Source organism: Thamnophis sirtalis, unplaced genomic scaffold (genome assembly GCF_051295495.1).
Source record: "Thamnophis sirtalis isolate CommonGarterSnake01/CBP01778 unplaced genomic scaffold, rThaSir2_p1.2 scaffold_14, whole genome shotgun sequence".
Taxonomy (NCBI): domain Eukaryota; kingdom Metazoa; phylum Chordata; class Lepidosauria; order Squamata; family Natricidae; genus Thamnophis; species Thamnophis sirtalis.
The window spans coordinates 18894023-18913692 of record NW_028261394.1 but is presented as its reverse complement, the minus strand read 5'-3'; the positions used below and the strand labels follow the sequence as shown (position 1 = coordinate 18913692).

The 19670-nt window shown below is 45.5% G+C and overlaps 1 protein-coding gene and 1 long non-coding RNA gene across 3 annotated transcripts in view; one reads left to right on the top strand and one right to left on the bottom strand.

Moving 5' to 3' along the window:
* The window catches only part of USP7 (ubiquitin specific peptidase 7), a 105577-nt gene extending 99341 nt beyond the window's left edge, over nucleotides 1–6236 (bottom strand). Inside the window, exon 1 of one of the 2 annotated variants that reach the window (XM_087728977.1) lies at nucleotides 5665–6236. In XM_087728977.1, the coding sequence (XP_087585103.1) occupies nucleotides 5665–5779 (115 nt within the window). In that variant the 5' untranslated portion in view covers nucleotides 5780–6236. The remainder of the gene's footprint in view (nucleotides 1–5664) is intronic. The other variant, XM_087728976.1, reaches the window with a different exon arrangement.
* Nucleotides 6237–9256: 3020 nt separating this feature from the next.
* On the top strand, nucleotides 9257–19433 carry LOC106554466 (uncharacterized). The gene is made up of 3 exons (XR_001313928.2): nucleotides 9257–9413; nucleotides 11588–11686; nucleotides 18439–19433. It is a non-coding gene; the product is annotated as an uncharacterized LOC106554466 (long non-coding RNA).
* Nucleotides 19434–19670: the final 237 nt, after the last annotated feature.

The window sequence follows — 19670 nt, the reverse complement described above, 5'->3', positions numbered from 1 at the left end:
TTAAAAATGTATTGGTCACATTCTCAGAACTCAAGAAAAAGACAATATCCACTTAGCCTTCAAGCAGTGTCTGCCGGAAAATTATGTCAACATTTTCATTTATTATGCTGGTTAGAATGCCGGTACAAGAATGTCTATTTATATCTAATACAATCACAATCGGTACCCCATAACGAAGTCCAAGTTCAGAATACTGGTGTTTTTGACAGTCTACTGCAGTTTTTCTCTTTAATCTCCATACAATAATTGCTTTCCTGCTTTGTATTTGCAATTTGCTACACATCCTTGTAATTTACTCTCAGGTTTGCTGTCTTCCTGCCTCTCTGTTCATTATTCCAAAAATCTGAAGCAAAAACTTTCATCTATGACTAGTCATTAAGCCCTTGCTTAATGACTGGTCACTTAGCAGCCAATTGAGATTGTGACAGACCCTTCCCCAAAATGTGCTTACCATCCTGTTCCAGAATTCTGATGAAAATACCCCCCCCAATCACATGATCACATTTTGGAGACTGGGGATTGTACAATTTTACAGCCAATTGCAGTGTTCCAGTCACCAGATCCTGATTTATGGCATTTTTTGCTGGTTTCCAGCCTTTGGGACCAGTTTGTCCAAACAAAACAAAAACCAAAAACACGTCCATAGCAATCCATTGCCTTTCTTTATGAGCACAGTGTTCACTTTACGACTGCTGTCCACCACTTAATGAGCAACGTAAAAATAATAATAATGATAAAATCTGGTCAGTCATGTGGATATCTCGACTTATGACCCTGATGACTCAAAATGGATATTCTGGCTTCCATTATGATTGTGAGTAAAGGTGTGTGTGTATATGTGTGTGTGTGTGTGTGTGTGTGTGTGTGTGTGTGTGTCTATTCCAGACTTTGTTCTTGAACTGCTATCATTCCTTTTTCCACACACTCTTCCTGGCTCAGCTCACAGCTTCCAGTGTCCCACCTATCTCCATGATAATCGCAAATCTGACGGAATTTACCACTCCTGTTTTCAAATCGTATCATTGCAAAATCTATCTTTCCTTGAGTCTGAAAAAAGAGTTCTGCATCCTGGTCATCTTTCAATTTATCAACCATTAAAAAAAAAAACCCCTCACACTCTCTATCCAAAGTTCTCTACCAAATGTATTCATCACCTGCCTTCAGTCAGACTACAAGGCATCTGTTTAAACTCCCTTCCTGTTTATCCTTCTTTCCTTTCACAATCCTCAGTGGCCTTATTCTTCTTGAGCCCCATCGCCTATCCAGTTTCTCCACTTGCAATTATGCAAACTTTTTCTACTTCCTCAATTCTCTGTCTTTCTCCTGCTGCCCTATATTGCTGGAATTGCCTCATCCGCTTCTTACCTTTAAAATGCCTCCTCAAATCTAAACTTAATGCAGAGCCTTTGGCAAAAGCAAAACAAAATTACCCTGCAACCCTTGATGTCTTTCTGTAATTAACCTAAAGTTTATATAACTGAAGTAATTCCATACTTTTCTCATTCCGCCTTTGCTTAAATCTGTTCCTTCCACTGAACTCTGAATTCTTTTGGACAAGCATGTATAGGTAATCCTCGACTTTAAAAACAGTTCATTGAGTGACCACAGTTACAACAGCACTGAAAAAAGTGACTAGTGATTGTTTTACACACTGACCACCATTGCAAAATTCTCCATGGCTACGTAATCAAAATTCAGATGCTCAGCAACTGACTCACATTTATGACGGCTGCAGTACCCCAGAGTCATGTGATCACTTTTTGCAACCTTCTCACACGAAGAGTCAATGGGAGGCCAGATTCCCTTAACAACCATGTTATTCCCTTAACAACAGCAATGATTTGCTTTAACAACTTTTGAGCGCAATTGTGGTTTAAGTCGAGGACTAGCAATATCATTCTTTATAAAAATGTGGGGTATATGATTGGCTTTCATTGACAGCAAGCAGAGTACAACAGCACTCAAATGGTACGTGGGATAAATGAACTGTTACTTTCATACCAGGAATCCAGATTAGGAATATGAAAATGCCCAATATCATACATATCACTTATTTTGGCCATGTCATGCAGGGGAATTCACTGGTGAAAACAATTATGCATGGATGAGTGGCAAAAGGAAACCAGGTAATCAAAGAACACGGTGGCTGGACTCCATCAAAGCTGAGCACAGAGAAAGATCGGAAGATGTGGAGAAACCTGGCCCAAAGAATCATCAAGAGCCGGACACGACTGAATGGGTATGATCCATTCCTGAATGGATTCATCATCCTTCCAAGGTCGGTAAAATGAAGAATCATATATGCTGACTCTGTAAACCACTTAGAGAGGGCTGTACAGTACTGTGGGGGTGCTATGTAAGTCTGTGCTATTGTTATTGCTATCATCATCATCTACATGCCACTGAAGTTGTAATTATGCAGAATGAGAGGCGACAAAATATTTACTAAATAAGTTTAAACAATCATTTTTATTTACTATATGGACTATAAGAATTTTGTTCATTCCTTTTATTGTGTGGAAGATTTGCTGCCCAAAAATGTTTTTTTTTTAAAGTAACCCTAAAACATGAACTCAACTTTCATATACCCCAGTTCCATTAACTAGGACTCAACCATCCTATTTATATTTGTGCAATCATCCCATAAATAAATCTGACAACTCCAACCTGTTCTTGGTTTATAAGGCAACTAACAGGATGATAAATAAGGGAAGGAATAAACAGCATGGAGACAGCAAATAAGCCAAAAGTTTTCTCAAAATATACAACTTATTGTTGCCTGGCTCAAGAGAGACATGGGACACATTAACAAGCAATAATTCATCACCATGCATGAAATCCACTAGCTCAGGCAGCTTTGAAAAAGGATTAGGTAAATAGGTTTATCCATGGCTATTAGAGTCATTAAAGCTCTATCCAGAAGCCTCCATGGACAGTCACAGTATACCACTGAATACTGGGCTATGCAACCAAGGTCCCTGCCACTTTCATTACACGTCCTAGAGGCATCATCTCCTTAGGAACAGATGAAGATGGATTTTGTTAGCGATGGGATAAAGAATCAGAAAAGCCTGGACAAAATCTCAAAAGATTGTACTTTTCTATTATTATTTCAGTTCAGGGATGGCGAAATAATTGACTTTCTAAGTATTTGTTATCTCCTCAAAATACATACCTGTATTTTCCTGAAAATAAGCCATGGTCTTATTTTTTTACCCCCCAAAATATGCACGGCCTTATTTTCAGGGAGGTCTTATTATTTTTGAGGTGCAGGAGGCAGCAAGCGTGGTCATCTCATGGCTGCTGCTGTGTTGCAATATTTTCAGGGGAGGGCTTGTTTTAGTGCATGTACTCAAAAGCCTGATTGGGCTTATTATCTGGGGAGGTCTTATTTTCAGAGAAACAGGATATACTTCTAAGAAAGTGTTACTTTACATTCAGTAAACTGCTAATGGTGATTACACAAAAAATGTGAATTAGCAGCTAAGACAGTTTAAAATACAGCTTTTAATTCATCTGAAGCAAAACATATACACACAGAAAGACCCTAATGCATCTCATAATATTTTTCTTACTGTTGTCTAACTGGACAACATAATAAATGAGAAGAGTTTGAATAGAAGACCCATAAGACCCAGGTGGGAAAACAAATTGAGAGAAATATACCTGAATTCATTTCATTTTACAAGAAATACACAGTTCTTTAAATAGTGAAATAATAACTAGGATGTCAAGGAGAAAATGATCTGCAAGTTCTACATAAGTGGGAAGGAAATAAGAATGACCCACTGAAGTTCAAGCAAGTCTTAAAATAAGGAAACGAGATTAATTAATAAAGTTTGTGCTCCATGATGTGTAGGTCAGGACACACTTTACTCCACAACTTGCTCCTCTTTTTCAGCTGTCACAAAGTAACATCCTAGCCTTTGCGGAAGTCCTAATCCTGCATGAGTGACCACTTCCTCATCCATCCTACTTCTTCTCATGTGGAGCTAGGTTCCTGTGTGCAGAAAATCAAGTGTGTTTTACACACAGCATCCAAAGTAGCCCAAACACTCATTATTTTAAGACCAGAAAATTCCCCACCACCTAACTTTTGAAAGAAGAAGATGCTTCTGATTTCTAATTCCTACAAAGCACGCAACTTTGTCACTGGGCTATATAAATAGGGAGGTTTTAAGATGCCCGCTATAGGCTAATCAATGAAGCTATCATATCAAGATCTTGCTGTTGGGAAGAAACCTAACAGTGAGAACAATTCACCCGTGGGATGGGTGGCCTTTGGAATCTGCGGGTGCTCCTATCACTGGAGGCTTTCCAGAAGAGACTGGACTGCCATTTGTCCCGATTAGCATAGGGTCTCCTGCTTGGGAAGTGGGCTGGCCTAGAAGACCTCCAAGGTCCCTTCCAAATCTGCTATTGTATTGTATTGGAAAAAGGAAAGCAGCACCAAAAGAAATCAGAAGAACTTGGGGGAAGGTCTGGGAGGAGGTCAGGAGCAGCATGTTCTTGGGGGGGGGATCCTCCTCCTCCCCCCCCCCCCCAGCCAGCCAGCCAGCATGACTGAGCAGGGACAGGGGCCTGCTGGCTCCGGGCGAACAACGCAGCGCCAGCCTTGCTTGCTTCCTTCCTTCCGCCCGCTTGCTTGGCTTCCCCGCCCCGAAAGCCGGGGCGCTCTCTGTAAATAACCCCTCCGTGCAGCCACCGCCGCCGTGCCCCAATTAAAAATGGCGAGCATCTCGCGTGGCTGGTTGCGTGCAAGCTACAATGAGAAGGGGCCGGAGGAGGCTTTTTAAAACAAATCCCCCCTCCCCAAGCAAACGCCGAGCGGCTAGCCGGAGCCTCCGGGGAGGGGGGACGGACACTGAGCGCCGGGCATTCCTGCAGGGGATGCAGACTTGCCCCCACCCCTCCCCCAATTCCCCTTTGCAGGCGGCGATCCCCCCCCCCCCCAGTGCTGCTTAAGCCGCCTCCGGGCCCTCCGCCGCCCACCAAGCGGGGAAGCCTCCGCCCCCCAACGCTGCCAAACTTTTAAACTCCGGCCTCGCGCGAGACGGCAGGCGCCTCCCCCCGGAAGGGGGGCGCTCGGGAAGGGCTTCCCAGATGCCGCGCACACACGGGCTGCTCTGGCCCGGAGACCCTTCCCCAGCCGCCCGACTCCCCCACGCCAACCGGGCCGCACGTGTCCCAGGAGGGGCTTCGGGGGTGGGGTGGAAAGAGAGGCGCCGCGGGAGCAACCTCGGGGTCCCCTTGCATCGGAGGGGCTGGGGGAGAGGGAGAGAGCAAAGGGGGGGCAGAATGGCGAACTCCACCCAGCACAGGGGTACACAGGGGGGAGGGTCCCTTTTCTGCCAGGCGATCGGAAACCTCCCCAACCGGGGGGGGGGGGAGGATGCAGTCCCCATAGGCGCGGAGGCCGGGCGATGCTGGAGCGGCTCCAGATTAGGGCGATCAGGCGCTTAGCGGGGGCAGTGGGGATATTTAAAAAGGGGGGGGGTCGGAGGAGCGCCAGTGATGCGGGATCTAAAAGGGGGGAGGGGAGGCGCCCCCTTCCTTCACCTGCGCAGGTGGAGGCGCGCGGGGCAAGGAAGGACGATTCGGGGGTGTATTTCGGGAGGTCCCCGGAGAAGGGGAAGGGGGGCGAGAGGAGGGGTTCTTGCCTACCTTCCATCTCCATGTCCTCCGGCTCGCTGAGCTGCTGCTCGCCCGGCTTCTGCGGCGGCGGCGGCGGCGGCGGCTGCTGCTGCGGCGGCGGCGGAGGGTGATGGTGGTGGTTCATGGCAGGCGCCGGGGGCCCCTCGGGCGGGGCGGGGGCTTCCTCGCGGCCTTCCTCGGCGGGCAGGGGCGGCGGCAGGGAGACGCGCACGTATTTGCTGGCGATGCGCCCAATGGCGGCGGGCGAGGCCGAGGGAGGCCGAGGCCCACCCGGCGAGGGCTGCCGGCTCCGGCGGGAGAGCGGCCCTCTGCGCGCCCGCCTGGCTCGGCCGCGGCTCCTCCGCCTCCTCCTCGCGCTCTCAAAATGGCCGACGTCGAGTGTCACATCCGCATGGGCGCCCCGGCCGAGGCGGGCCGGTCCGGGCCCGCGCCAACGCCGCCACGACAGTCAAGGAGGCCCGCCGGCCCTCAGGCCCCGGGCCTCCGCCGTGCCGCGGGCTTGCCTGCCGCGCTTGCCTGACTGCCTGCCGGCTCGCCTTCCTCTCGGGCGGCCGGGTCGCTGGGCAGTGGGTAGCGGAGAAGGCGCGGAGGGAGCAGCCAGGAAGGAGCAGCAGCAGCGCCGCGGCCGCCCCGGGAACAGCAACCGACGCCGCCGCCGCTGCTGCTGCAGCCGCCGTGGAGGAGGAGCCGAGGGGGAGGGCGGTGCGCGCCCCCGTGAGGGGAGTCAGGGGCGAGGCGGGCTGGCAGACCCCCCCCGCGTGCGCGCCCCCGCAGCCGGCCTTCTCCGACCTGCGCGAGGGTCTCCCCCCCACAGCCTCTGGTCTCTGTGTGTGAGTTTGGTGTATGTGTCGAGGTGGATTTGCCCCCTCCCCCCAGGAGGGCCTTCAGGGGCGAGAGGAGGGGTCCCACGGGAGTGACCCGGCATCCCCCCCAAAGTCTCCGACAAATTGGGGGCCAGAGGGTACAATGACTGCGCTGGCTGGTACAGAGCGAGTGATGGGGAGGATCGCCCACCACACTTTTCTTCTCTTTCCCTCCCCAATAAGTGCGACCCCTGCAGGTGGGCAGGACGTATTAAGGGGACAGGGGAGGGGGATGAGGAGAACAGGGTTCCCATTCCCCCACCCTCCCTTTGCCACCCCCCTCCCCTGGGCTTCTTTTCCCACCAAGCATGATGGTGTGGGGTTTGGTGGGAAGAAAAGACCAGGGGAGGGTGGGGGCAAAGGGAGAGGGAGCGGGGACCCTGTTCCACTCATCCAGCTCCCCTGTCGCCTGTCCCCTTCCCACGTTCTTAGTCTTCGGGATAGAACTATTTTAGGAAGTCCTTGACATACGATGGATGATTGAGCCCCAAATTTCGGTTATTGAGTGGGACGTTTCTTAAGTAAGCTTAGCCTCATTTTACGACCTTTGTTGACACAGTTCTTAAGTGAATCACTGCACTTAGTAAAATAATTGTTAAGTGAATCCAGCTTCCTCATTGAGTTTGCTTGTCAGAAGGTCAATACAGGGGATAACATGACCCCATGACACTCCAGCTGTCATAAATACATGCCAGTTGCCAAGTATCTGAATTTTGATCATGATGATGCAGTGCTTGTAAGGGTGAAAAATGACCCTAAGTCACTTTTTCCGTGCCGTTGTAACTTCAGACCATCACTAACTGTTGTAAGCCATGGGCTACCTGTACCACTATCATTGTTTCACTCTGGGCCTCTTTCAATTCCCTCTTGCAGTTTTTTGGGGGGGCTTTGGCATGAAAATTCCTCCGCTAATTTATGTAATGCAAAACACGGTACCAACATAAAATAAATTGCTGGGTTACAAAGAGAAAGCAAATTAATTTCCCTGTTGAGTCATCCTGGATCAGGTTTAAACCGTCCTTTGCAACCCACCAATTACTCTTTGATTGTTTTCCCACCCAAATCCAGCTCAAAACCTGTTACCGCCTTGCATGTGTGTGTACCCAAATACAGTACACATACACTGTTACCCATAAAGTTGGCTTAATCTGGAGATGTGTACCCTATATTTTGAAAGGGCTGGTTCTAAGAATTTAACCAGTGAGATTGAGAAACTGATCTCTTGAGCATTGTTTCTCAACTTTGGCAACTACCATACAAGATGTTGGACTTCAACTCCCAGAATTCCCCAGCCAGCTATGTTTAGGCCAAAGGAGTAAAAAAATAAAGTGATATTTTCAAAAAGCAAGGATGGGCTCTCAGAATTGGGTTGCAAAAATCTGCACTACCATTGCAAAACTTAATCACTGCCATTTAATGATCATCTGGAATTTTTGTAGCTCAAATCTGGTACCCCTTTTTCTAGTGGAAGATAGCTACTCGTTACTTGAATACAAGAAACAATGAGAAAGAAAACTAGCGCACAGAGTTACAAAGAAAGAAAATATTACATTAAAAAAACAGGACATATGGATACAGTACATATATAAACATTCTAGATAAGGGTTTCGGTGAATAATAACCAAATTTCACTATAATCAGCCATAGCTGAGCTCTGCAAACAATTGAGTAACGAAATATAAGAACAAACCTTTCCAGCCTCTGCAGCCATGTAGATTTAAGCATTGACTTATCCTCTTTAGCATCTATAGCACTTAAGGATTTTTTTGCACCCCTTATGTAATTATTGGGAATGTGGGGATGGGAATTTGGATTTATTGTTCACCGCTACGGAGATACCTATTCTGAGAATACTGTACGGCACATTTTTCATTTGCCTTTATAATAATTACTCAGCAGAAAACAATTACCTGCTTATAAAGATAGAGAGTTTGTAGTATTTTTTTAAGCAGGGATCATCAAGAATTTCTTCATGCTTTTTCTTAGATGCTGTGTTTGGCACAACTTATATTGTGGAGATGCATTAAAGCAGCACTTTGCTGGGCTTTTCCATGGGAATGAGGCAGGGATCCAGGAGAGGAGTTGGGGAGGGAAAATCAAGAAAATATGGAATTGGAGAAATGCAAGAAGATAAGCAGTTTGAGGATGTTGATAAAAATTGTGTGAGAGGGAAGAGATAAAAATAGCATATAGGCTGGATTTATACAACGTGCTATGTTCAAATTATTATATTTTTAATTCCACTTTTTTTTTTTTGCAGAAAGACAACTCTGGCAGCAAACATATCTAATACTCTTCCTCATATTTTCCCAACAACAAAAACCCTGAGGCTGAGAGAGAAGAGGGACTTGTCCCAAATCCCCCAGCTGTCATTCATGCCTAAAGCAGAACTAGAACTCCTTGTCTCCTAGTGATTGGCCCAAAGTCACCAAGCCAAGTCACCATGCCGGCTTTCGTGCCTGAGCGAGGCCAAGTCAAGATAATTTGTCTACTGGATAGCATGAACCCAGGCTGGTTGGTTATTTCAGTAAACCAAGCTGGTGCCTTACAGGGAGTCCTCAACTTATGACCACAACCGAGCCCCAAATCTCTGTTGTTAAGTGAGCTTTGACCCATTTTGCGACTTTCCTTGCCACAATTGTGAAAGGAATCACTACAGTTGTTACATTGGTGACAAAATTGTTAAGGGAATTTTAACAATAGCAAAAGGGATCACATGACACCCCCCCCCCCAACCGGGACACTGCAACCATCTTACATATGTGTCAATTGCCAAGCATCTGAATTTGTATTCATGTGACCACAGGATGCTGCGATGGTTATAAGGCTGAAAAATGGCCATAAGTGACTTTTTCCGTGCCGTTGCAACTTTGAAAAGTCACTAAATGAATGATTGTAAGTTGAGAATGACCTGTATCATAACAGTTTAAAAATAGCACAAGTTTACATGCTCAGATGTTTATATAAGTGTGTTAGCTCTGACTGATTAACTTCATCATCTCACAGTAATGAAATGGTTATGCTGAAATTTGGGCCAAAGGTAAATCCAGTTAAAATGAATCCATTAAAAAGCAAGTGTTAAATTCATTCATAGGAGGGCAGAGCTACTACAATCCTAGGCTGCATTAACAGAGGAATAGAATCAAGATCACGTGAAGTATTAGGACCACTTTATAAAACCTTAGTAGGACCACATTTGGAATACACGATCCAGGTTTGATGACCACGATATAAATAAAATGTTGAGAAATCTGAAAAAAGTGCAGAAAAGAGCAACTAGGTAGGATGATTAAAGGCCTGGAGCAGTGGTAGGTTCCGGATCCCGTTCCAACCAGTATGGTTGGAACCGGCCCAGCATTGGCCATATGGACGTGCGCAGTGTGTGAGCACACATGCGCAGTGCGTGCATGCGTCGTACCGCTTCAGCAATGCTCCAGCTGCTAAGCAGAGATCACGCAGACTCAGCAGACAGTGCGCGGAAGGGCCGAAGACTTAAAAGACCAGTAAGGAGCTCAGGCGGGCAGGTGGGCCCTCTGGAGCACCGTACTAGAACGGTATCTGGTACTCCGGGCAGGCTCCGGTACGCTCGTACCAGGGTGTACGGAGACTAAAACATGAAGAAGGGTTGCAGGATTTGGGTATGTCTAGTTTGATGAAAAGAAGGACTAGGGGGTGACATGGTAGCATTCTTCCAATATTTGAGGGGCTGCCACAAAGAAGAGGGAGTCAAACTATTCTCCAAAGCTCCAAAAACAAAGATGAAAAACAATGGATGGAAGCTAATTAAAGAGAGAAGCAACCTAGAACTAAGGAGAAATTTCCTGACAGAACAATTAATCAGTAGAACAGCTTGCCTTCAAATGCTCCATCACTGGAGGCTTTCAAGAAGAGACTGGACAGCCATTTGTCTGAAATGGCCTAGACTCTCCTACTTGAGTAGGGGATCAGACTAGATGACCTCCAAGGTCCCTTCCAACTCTGTTATTCTATGTTTGAATGAACCCCCCAAATGCATTTGCCTCCCTTGATGAGCTTCCAAATATTTGAGGGGAGATTTTCTCTTTCTGCAAGAGGGGGTGTTGCTAGTCCGTAAGCCTTAATTTGACATATGAGAGGGAATCTGCTGATGGAAGTGTTTGTTTTTATTTATTTTCTCTGAGAGGGCAAGGGCCGTCAATAGAGGGTGTGTGTATCAATTCAAGAGGATCCCAAAATAATCATCCTGTGAAGTTGATTGGTCAGATGATTGAGCCCAAATCCCCCCAAAAGACTCATCATTGAAGGTTACGCAGTTGAAGTTTCCCTCAGAGACAAAAAGTAGATTTGTCTCTCAGCCCAATCTATCTCACAAGATGGTTATTGTGAGGAAAATAAAAAATTGAGAACATGGTCCTTGCCACATTGAGTTGTACACAATAAAGGAGGGATACAAATCTAGTAAATAAAAATAAATAAACTTGTCATCTTCCTAGTCACAATGCAAAACCTTTATCTCTCCATTATAATGTCTAGAGCAGTGTTTCTCAACCTGGACAACTTTATGATGTGGACTTCAAGTCCCAGAATTCCCTAACCAGCCATGTTAGACCATGTTGGCTGGGAAATTCTGGGAGTTGAAGTCCACACATCTTAAAAATCAAGCATTTTTGTTGCTTAAACATCTGTTCCTCCACATTTATTTGAACTGAATTAGTTGTCCACTCTGCAACGCTTGTTATAAGCATAAGTGAAACCAGAGATAAAGATTTCCCCCCCCCCAAACCTGAAAAATCCGATATTTCACAAGCCAGAAGATTTTCTGGAATCAGTTTTTCTCTTTGTAACTTCTTGGATTGCTGATGTTCTGGGTCTCGTCATACATGTTAAATAACAAACCCTGATTAATAAACCACAGTGTGGGAGGGCCCACAAAACATGAAGCAAAACCACATTATGAACTTAGATTGGTTGGGGATTAGTCAAAGTGTTAGGTACAAAATCACAGTTCTCAGGATTCTGATGAAATATCCTTGAAATTTGAAAGATAATAAGTGCCTTTTCTAATATAGTTTACATGTTACTTTTCCCAGGCTATTTTTTTTAAAAAAAGAAAGAATTACTTGAGAGTATCCTTGTAAAATCCCAGTCATCTGCAGAGAGAGCCGTGTGGATCAGCTTCCCAAACATGAGTAAGTATCACTTTATTCTCCAGGAATGGATTCTCCTGCAAAAGGTTAGAAATATAAACCAAGTCACGCTTTAAGCTGCTCTCTTCCATTTCACATTCCTCCCAATAGCAATAGTACTTAAGACTTATATACTGCTTCACTGTGGTTTTACCGCACTCTCTAAGCGGTTTAGAGAGTCAGCCTCTTGCCCCTAACAATCTGGGTCCTCATTTTACTGAACTCGGAAGGATGGAAGGCTGAGTCCATCTTGAGCCGATCAGAATCAAACTCCTGGCAGTGCGCAGAGTCAGCCTGCAATACTGCATTCTAACCATTGTGCAACATGGATGGGTGGATGAATGGATGGAAGAGCGGAAGGAAGGAAGGAAGGAAGGAAGGAAGGAAGGAAGGAAGGAAGGAAGGAAGGAAGGAAGGAGAAAAGGAAGAACAATGACAATAGCACTTAGACTTATATACCACTTCACAGTGCTTTCCAGCCCCCTCTAAGTGGTTTACAGAGTCAACATATTTCCCCCCAGCAATCTGGGTCTTCGTTTTACCAACTTCGGAAGGATGGAAGGCTGAGTCAACCTTGAGCTGGTCAGGATTGAACTCCTGGCAGTGGGCAGAGTCAACCTGCAATACTGCATTCTAACCACTGTACCACCGCGGCTCCAACAGGAATGGCTGTTATTTTTAACTGAGTGATCATGATTTGATCGTGGTTCCCCACTTCCAAGCCTCTGCTGCCTCCCTAATTGCTGAAAACTCAGGCCTTCTTGCCCCTCATCCTATTCTGAATGCAAGAAGGGCCGTTCTCACATTGTGGTCGTTTTAAAAAAAGAAAGACAAATCCCTCTAAACTCACTGGGTCTAGGACTGTAATGGTAAACCTATGGCACACGTGTCACAGGTGGAATGCAGAGCCCTCTCTGTAGGCATGCCAGCCGTCGCCCCAGCTGAGCTCCACCATGCATGCGCGCAAGCCCCCCGCCGGCCAGCTTGTCTTCAGGTCTCTGCTTGCATGTGTGAGGGGCAGGGTGTGCACATGCACAGAGGGGCAGGGTGCATGTGCAGGGGGACTCTTGCATTGCATTTTTGGGCCTCACGCAATGTCTCCGCACCCCCTTTTGGCTTCCAGGTCAGTGCAGGAGGCCTCCCAGACCCAAAATGGGGTGGGGGCGGGGCACGCGCAGCTCTCCTGTGCCCCGTTTTGGGCCTGGAAAACCTCCTGCACCAACCTGGAAGCCAAAAATTGGTGAGGGTGGGGCGGGGTGCATATGAGGGGGGATCACGGGGTCACACGTGCATGCACGGGTGGGTCACACACACATGCATAGGGCAGGGCACATGAGGGGGTCACACGCACAGTGCATTATGGGTGCAGCCGCACGCGTGCTTTCAGCACACAATGGCAAAAAGGTTAGCCATCACTGTTCTAGGACAACTCTCCGTGGCCAACTTGCAACACCAACTCACCACCGGACAATTTGCTGTGGGACAAGAGTTACACTGACATGGAAGAAATGGTAGAATAGAATCATTAAAATTGTTTTAAATAATTAAAGTGAATTATTGAATTGTCCTGCGTCAAGGTGTCCCATGGCAGGTTGGCCATGGTGAGTTGTCTGCAGTGAGTTGGCAGCGGCAAGTTGTCCCATTCCAAAACGCACCGTCCTCCATCTACCAAACTAAAGAAAACCTGGGATTTGGCCATGACCCTGCCATGGCCCTCAGCATTGTGTTCCTCGAAAAGCCCCAGGCACTGAATCCATTCTAACAGTGAATGGCGATGGGATCCTTCAGGTTTCAACAACCCTGTCATCATCACCCCCCTAAAATCACCCCATAAAAGGCCATGTTTTTGTACCACCCAGAATTAAGCCGCCATCGAATGCACATCTGAAGCATTGGCAGCTGTGCTTTGTAGGGCTCCTTCTGGACTTCATCTTGTTTACTCGGTGTTTGCACAAGATGTTGCTGTTAACCAAGATATATTTTATAGACTTAAGCCACTCCACAGCCTTGGAGGCACAATATTTGTTTTGGGACTAGTGGGTTTCAAATTTTTTTAGAACCTCTTCTGTAGGTGTGGCCTGCTTTATGGGAGTGGCTTGCCAGCCATGTGACTGAGTGGGAGTAGCTTGCTGGGGGGCATGGCCAACTTGTAAAATGTGGTGAACCTCACTTAACAACGCTCTTGCTTAGCAACCAAAATGTTGGCTCGGAAACTCTGGCATTTGAAGCACACAAGTCTTAAAGCTGTCAAGTTACAAGACCCTTGCACCCCTAACCCTTTAGAAAAAAAACCCAGGGGTGTTCAACCTTGACAGCTTTAAGACTTTATGGTTTAGACTGGATTCTTAGAGGTGGGCGGGGTGATTGGTGAGCCAGCCAATCAGTGAGCAGTGGGCGGGGCAAGCATGGTGTGGACGGGCAGCGGAAGGGAACTGGAACTGGTTCTAACTGGAACTGGCACGGTAGATTTGTGGAACCTCTTCTATAGACGAGGTTAGAACTGGCAGGAACCCACCCCTGTTTGGGACTGAACACAGGTCTTGATCAATAAAATATCTCCACAGACTTTCAGAAAGGATTATTTATCTGCCTTTCCTGCAGTCGCTTAAACTGGATTTTGCATGCAGCTCTTCCTGACCTGTCCTCTTTCCATCTGCTGTATCCCTTCACTGGTGATGAATTACTTCAATCTCTCTGGAACTTAAAAACTCACCCTCATTCCTAAATCACAGCTTATAAACCACTCAATTAAAACTAGGCAAATGGTGCCTAGTTTTAATTGAGTGTGCATGCGCAGTTTTAACAAAATTTACCCTCCACATCACTTCTGAGGAGTAACGCTGAGGCATGGCACTTTGCTCTGCTGTGGGAATCAGCTGAGAGGATATAGGTAAGGAAAGCGCGGCGGTGGGGGGCAGGCCCATCTGATCGTTGGAACGAACCGGTTTTCTCCCCAGCTGATCATCAGAGCTACCAGTTCTCCTGAACTGGTCCAAACCAGCTGAATCAGTGGAGGGTTCCTACCAGTTTGGACCAGTTCGGCCAAACCGGTAGTAGCTTGGTGGCCTGGGTTGCTGGAACCGGCAGCAACTCAGGCCTGCCTCAGGTCTGAACTGGTTCTCCTGGCAGCATCATAGGTGCCGCCATCTTGTTTTTTGCTTCTGCACATGCACAGAGCAATTTTAGCTGCACTGCACGTGCGCGAAGCATCCCTGAGCGAACCGGCAGTAACCCTGGGTGTTAGGATGTGGAGGTGACCTCTCTCTTTAATGGGTGAAATCCATAGAGAGGGTTTCCCAAGTGTGAGTTGTATCTCCCTTGGGGTGGTACAGACAGAGTTCAGGGGTGGTGTGAAAAACCTTTTAGGTTAAAATAAATCCTTCTCTCCCAAAGTTTCATTGTAGTTCCATTGTTCACTTGTGTTCATTTTGAGGTTTTGATTTTTAGGGGAGGTGTTCAGAAGATTCACATTCTAGACAGAGGTGACTGTTGGTTTGAAATAGGAGTCAAAGACGCCATCTATATTAAATTGAACAGCCCTCCCCCAACAGAGAGGGAGGGATACGACATCATCTTTTGCCAGTCTACCACACAGTCCTTTCAGCAGTTCCAAGAAGGCTCCACACCCATTAGCACCACTCAGGTGACCCTGAGGATACAGATAAGCCCCCCAAAGTGAACTCAATGACTTTCAGAGTCATTGAACAGGACAACTGCAAAGAATCTAAGTCCTTAGAACCGAAGAAGCTTCTTGGATGAGAAGCAAAATATTTTCAAAGGAAAAAAATCAAGCCAGTCCAGTTGCCTTTGAAAAAACAAGCACCTTTGGGATAATTCGCTACCCTAATTTTTCTGGTCTATCTATCCAGGACATTTAATTCTACTTGAGTCCAGTCCAGTATTCCAGCTGTGTATCAAATGTCTGGAATTAGACAGGTGTTTATTGTCTGGATGGTATTTTCTCCACTGAGCTTGGACTTTAATATACAACAGAGAACATAGAATAATCGAGTTGGAAGGGACTTCTAGTCCAACCCCCTCCCCAAGCAGGAGACCCTACACCATTTCTGACAGAAGGCAGTCCAGTCTCTTCTTGAAAGCTTCCAGTCATGGAGAACCCACAACTTCTGAAGGCAACTCCTGTTCCATTGGTTGATTGCTCTCACCATTAGGAATGTCTTCATATCTTCTAAATTTAAAGTATCTTCTTCACTCCCATGATAACCACCTTCTTGACTTCAGTGTGCTTGATGTTATGAGCTTGAAACGAACATCTATAAGTTGAGGACCACCTGTGTGTTGTTACATTGCTTGGCCATGAGTGGATATAAACCAGTCGGATGTTTCAATCAAAAACTATGGACTTCATCTTCCCCTGATGCCTTCTTGGTCATGCATTAACTGGTTCTCTGCAGTCTCTCCATTGAAGGATTTGTAGAAATATTTATGATTGGATTGAAATTCGAGATTCTGTCCATGGTTTTAATTTGAGCTTGGTATCTGCTGATCTTCTTGGCTGCTTTATTATTTCCAGTGTTTCCTTGATCTTCCTTGTTTCCAGTTGACATTTCTTGACCAGGTGTTCTTTGGTCTTTTGTTCTTCAGCTTCTTCTGTTTCACCTGTTCTAGTCTGCTTGCGTCTAACCTTAGCATGTTGATCTTATCTTCTGTCTCGGCGGTGCAGTGTATGCCTTTTTTCCTTTGTTGATTTTGCGTCCCACGTATTCAGTTATTTTTGCAGCAGTGCTTGACGTTAGTTGACTTGTTTCTTACTGTGGGCTTGTATTTGATATTAAATTATTGGCATCTTTAATAGTTCTACTAGCTGTTTCTTTGGAACAAGGTCATGTCAGGAAACCTCATTCTATTGCTCTTGTGCAGTTTTAGATACTCAGTCTTTGTTTTAATTCTTCTTTTCTAATTAAATTGTTATTTTTGAGGAAAAGGCAGAGGAGAGGGTCCCTGGTTTGGGAAGGAAAATATGTCAATTTCTATGCTGACTTCTGCTTCTGACTTTTCCTGGTTTGCCTCTACATTCTGAAATACTTCTGGCAAGACTTTGATCTCTTTGTCCTGGATAGACCTTTGCAATTCTCCCAATTCTGCTTCTGGGAATACTTTTATTTCGTATTATAAATTGACATTGATCTGCTAGCTTGTGTTCTGTTATTTTTGGTTCTGAATGTTGTCCTTTCTAGAAATAATGCATTCTTTTTAGTTATCCTCTTCTTGTTGGATTTGATTTAATAACAGTCCTGAATTCTGCAGCCCATTTGCCCCAAGATGTCCAGAAACGTTAATAATTAGCACAGTCATTGGTGGCCTGGATGATAAACCAATTTGGTCAGGGTTCCTGTAAATTACTTCTCACCATATTATTTATGGGAGACACACTTTTTCTACCTCTTCTGGTGACAGCTGTCTCATACAGTTGAACCTCAGGCTTAGCTCCAATCTTCCTCAGAGCACACAAACCCCACAATCACATCGAGGTGCGGCCTCACTGGGGGATTATTGTAATTGTGGTTTCTTGTTGTATCCAGATGTTTGGACTGGGTTTGGAATTTCTACATACAGAACAATGTGAAGTCACAGCTGCCAGTTTGTCTGTTGGCCTTCATACCTATCCAGTTCTTCTCAAAAACCCAGAAGGTCACAATCCATCAGCATAGTAAGTGTGTGAATCCAAGCAGTGTGGCCTTCTGTAATGGCCTCATGGAAATTTTGTCAAGGCACAGGTTTTGTAAAGTGCTGTTCGGGATTTTTTGGTACAGCACCCAATGTGTCAAACCACTGGGACCACCACAGTTGGTTTATGCCATAATATGTCCATTTCAATTTCCAGATCTAAATATTTTCAATTCTTTGTCTTGCATTCTCCTATCCCCTGGCATCAATTATCCACACATTCTTCTTTCCCACCAATATTGCACCTGGTATATTATGAGCCAAGATGATCAGTCTGCATTTGAAACTCCCACAAAGAGCCATGGTGAGTGCAATCCTGCAGGCTACTTCTGCTGACTGCCGGCTGCCAGCAGTTTGGCAGTTCAAATCTCACCAGGCTCAAGGTTGACTCAGCCTTCCGTCCTTCCGAGGTGGACAAAATGATGAGCCAGATTGTTAGGGGCAATATATTGACGCTGTAAACCGCCTAGAGAGGGCTGCAAAGCACTATGAAGCAGTGTATACGTAAGTCTAAGTGCTATTCCTATTGCTAATATTTTAATATGCTGATTTTTGACTATTTTTCCAACTCTATATTCCCACCAAGTTTTCATTTCTGGCCTATGATCATTTTCTTTTAATTACATGCACTAAAATGTGATCTCACAGCTGCCAGGTTTTTTTTAGCTTGTGTTGATCATCATGCACATCACATTCTTTTCAAGAACATAGGATGGCGTAAGATATGTGAGGGTACTTTTATAATTGTTGATGGAAATTTTGTCTATGTGCGGATTTTAATAAATTATGAACTATATTTCTACTAATAACTATTACCTATAATACTATTGCTTAAAAAGTTTATTGCATAGTTTTCATATAACATATATGTGGAATCAATGAACAATCTGAAACTTCATGAAGGGGTTGATGAACTGAAGAGTTTGGGGACCACTGTTTTAGGGACTTTACCCCAGGGATATTCCTGTAGTTTGGGTTGGACTTAAGGAAGAAAGCTTTCCTAGTAACTTATTGCTGCCTTATCTTCAATTCCACTCGTTTAGATTTATTTCTTGCTTTAAATTTAGAGCAATGGAAGACTTCTATTTCAGTGAATGCTATAAACATGAGCCTCTTGCTCTCGCTCTACCATGATGAATATAGTACAAGCAGTCCTTGAATTACAACTATAATATATACACCCATCTCCTCCCACTTATGACTGCACGACTGTAACTTTGTTGCTTGTATCCTTACGGTTTATATTATATTGATCGTTTCCTGATTGTTTATTTGTACCCGATGGCTATCATTAAGTGTTGTGCTCATGGGTGAAATCCAGCAGGTTCTGACAGGTTCTGGAGAATCTGTAGTGGAAATTTTGAGTAGTTTGGAGAACCAGCAAATGCCACCTCTGGCTAGCCCCAGAGTGGGGTAGGAATGGAGATTTTGCAGTATCCTTCCACTGCCACGCCCACCAAGCCACGCCCACAAACCCACACCATGCCCACCAAGCCACGCCTACAGAACCAGTAGTAAAAAAAATTGTATTTCAACACTGGTTATATCTTATGATTCTTGATGAACGTATCTTGTCTTTTTATGTACACTGAGAGCATCTGCACCAAAGACAAATTCTTTGTGTGTCCAATCACACTTGACCAATAAAGAATTCTATTCTATTTAATTCTAATTCTAATTCTAATTCTAATTCTAATTCTAATTCTAATTCTAATTCTAATTCTAATTAATTCTAATTCTAATTCTAATTCTAATTCTAATTCTAATTCTAATTAATTCTATTCTATTCCATTCCATTCCATTCCATTCTATAATTGAGCCCAGTGGGGGTTTCCATTTTTTTTTACTACTGGCTTGCTCGTGTGCGCGCGTGACACTTCTGCGCATGTGCAGAAGCATCCAGGCGGGTGGGTTGAGCCTCCTGCCATCGCTATTACCGGTTCGCCTGATCCAGGCCGAACCGGGAGCAACCTACCTATCAGCCTCTGCTTTGCTGCTGCTTCGGCTGCCATTGAAACGGGGAGGGGGGGCATGGTATTTGGGAGGGGATTACTAATTGTGCTGGAGGAGGATTCTGGAGTTTCTGCTGCCTGTCTTACTGCGCATGCGGAGGAGGTTTCCCGCCAAGGCCAACGGCACCGACATTCCATCTTGGTGATGCCTTTCGAAGTTATCTCACACCTGACACTTGGGAGAATTATGATTGGACTGTAACTGGGATGCCAAGGGGTGGGGAATGGGTTATTCTATATATCATTTGCTTTCGTGCCTAAATAATCAGTCTCCGCTTTGCTACGCT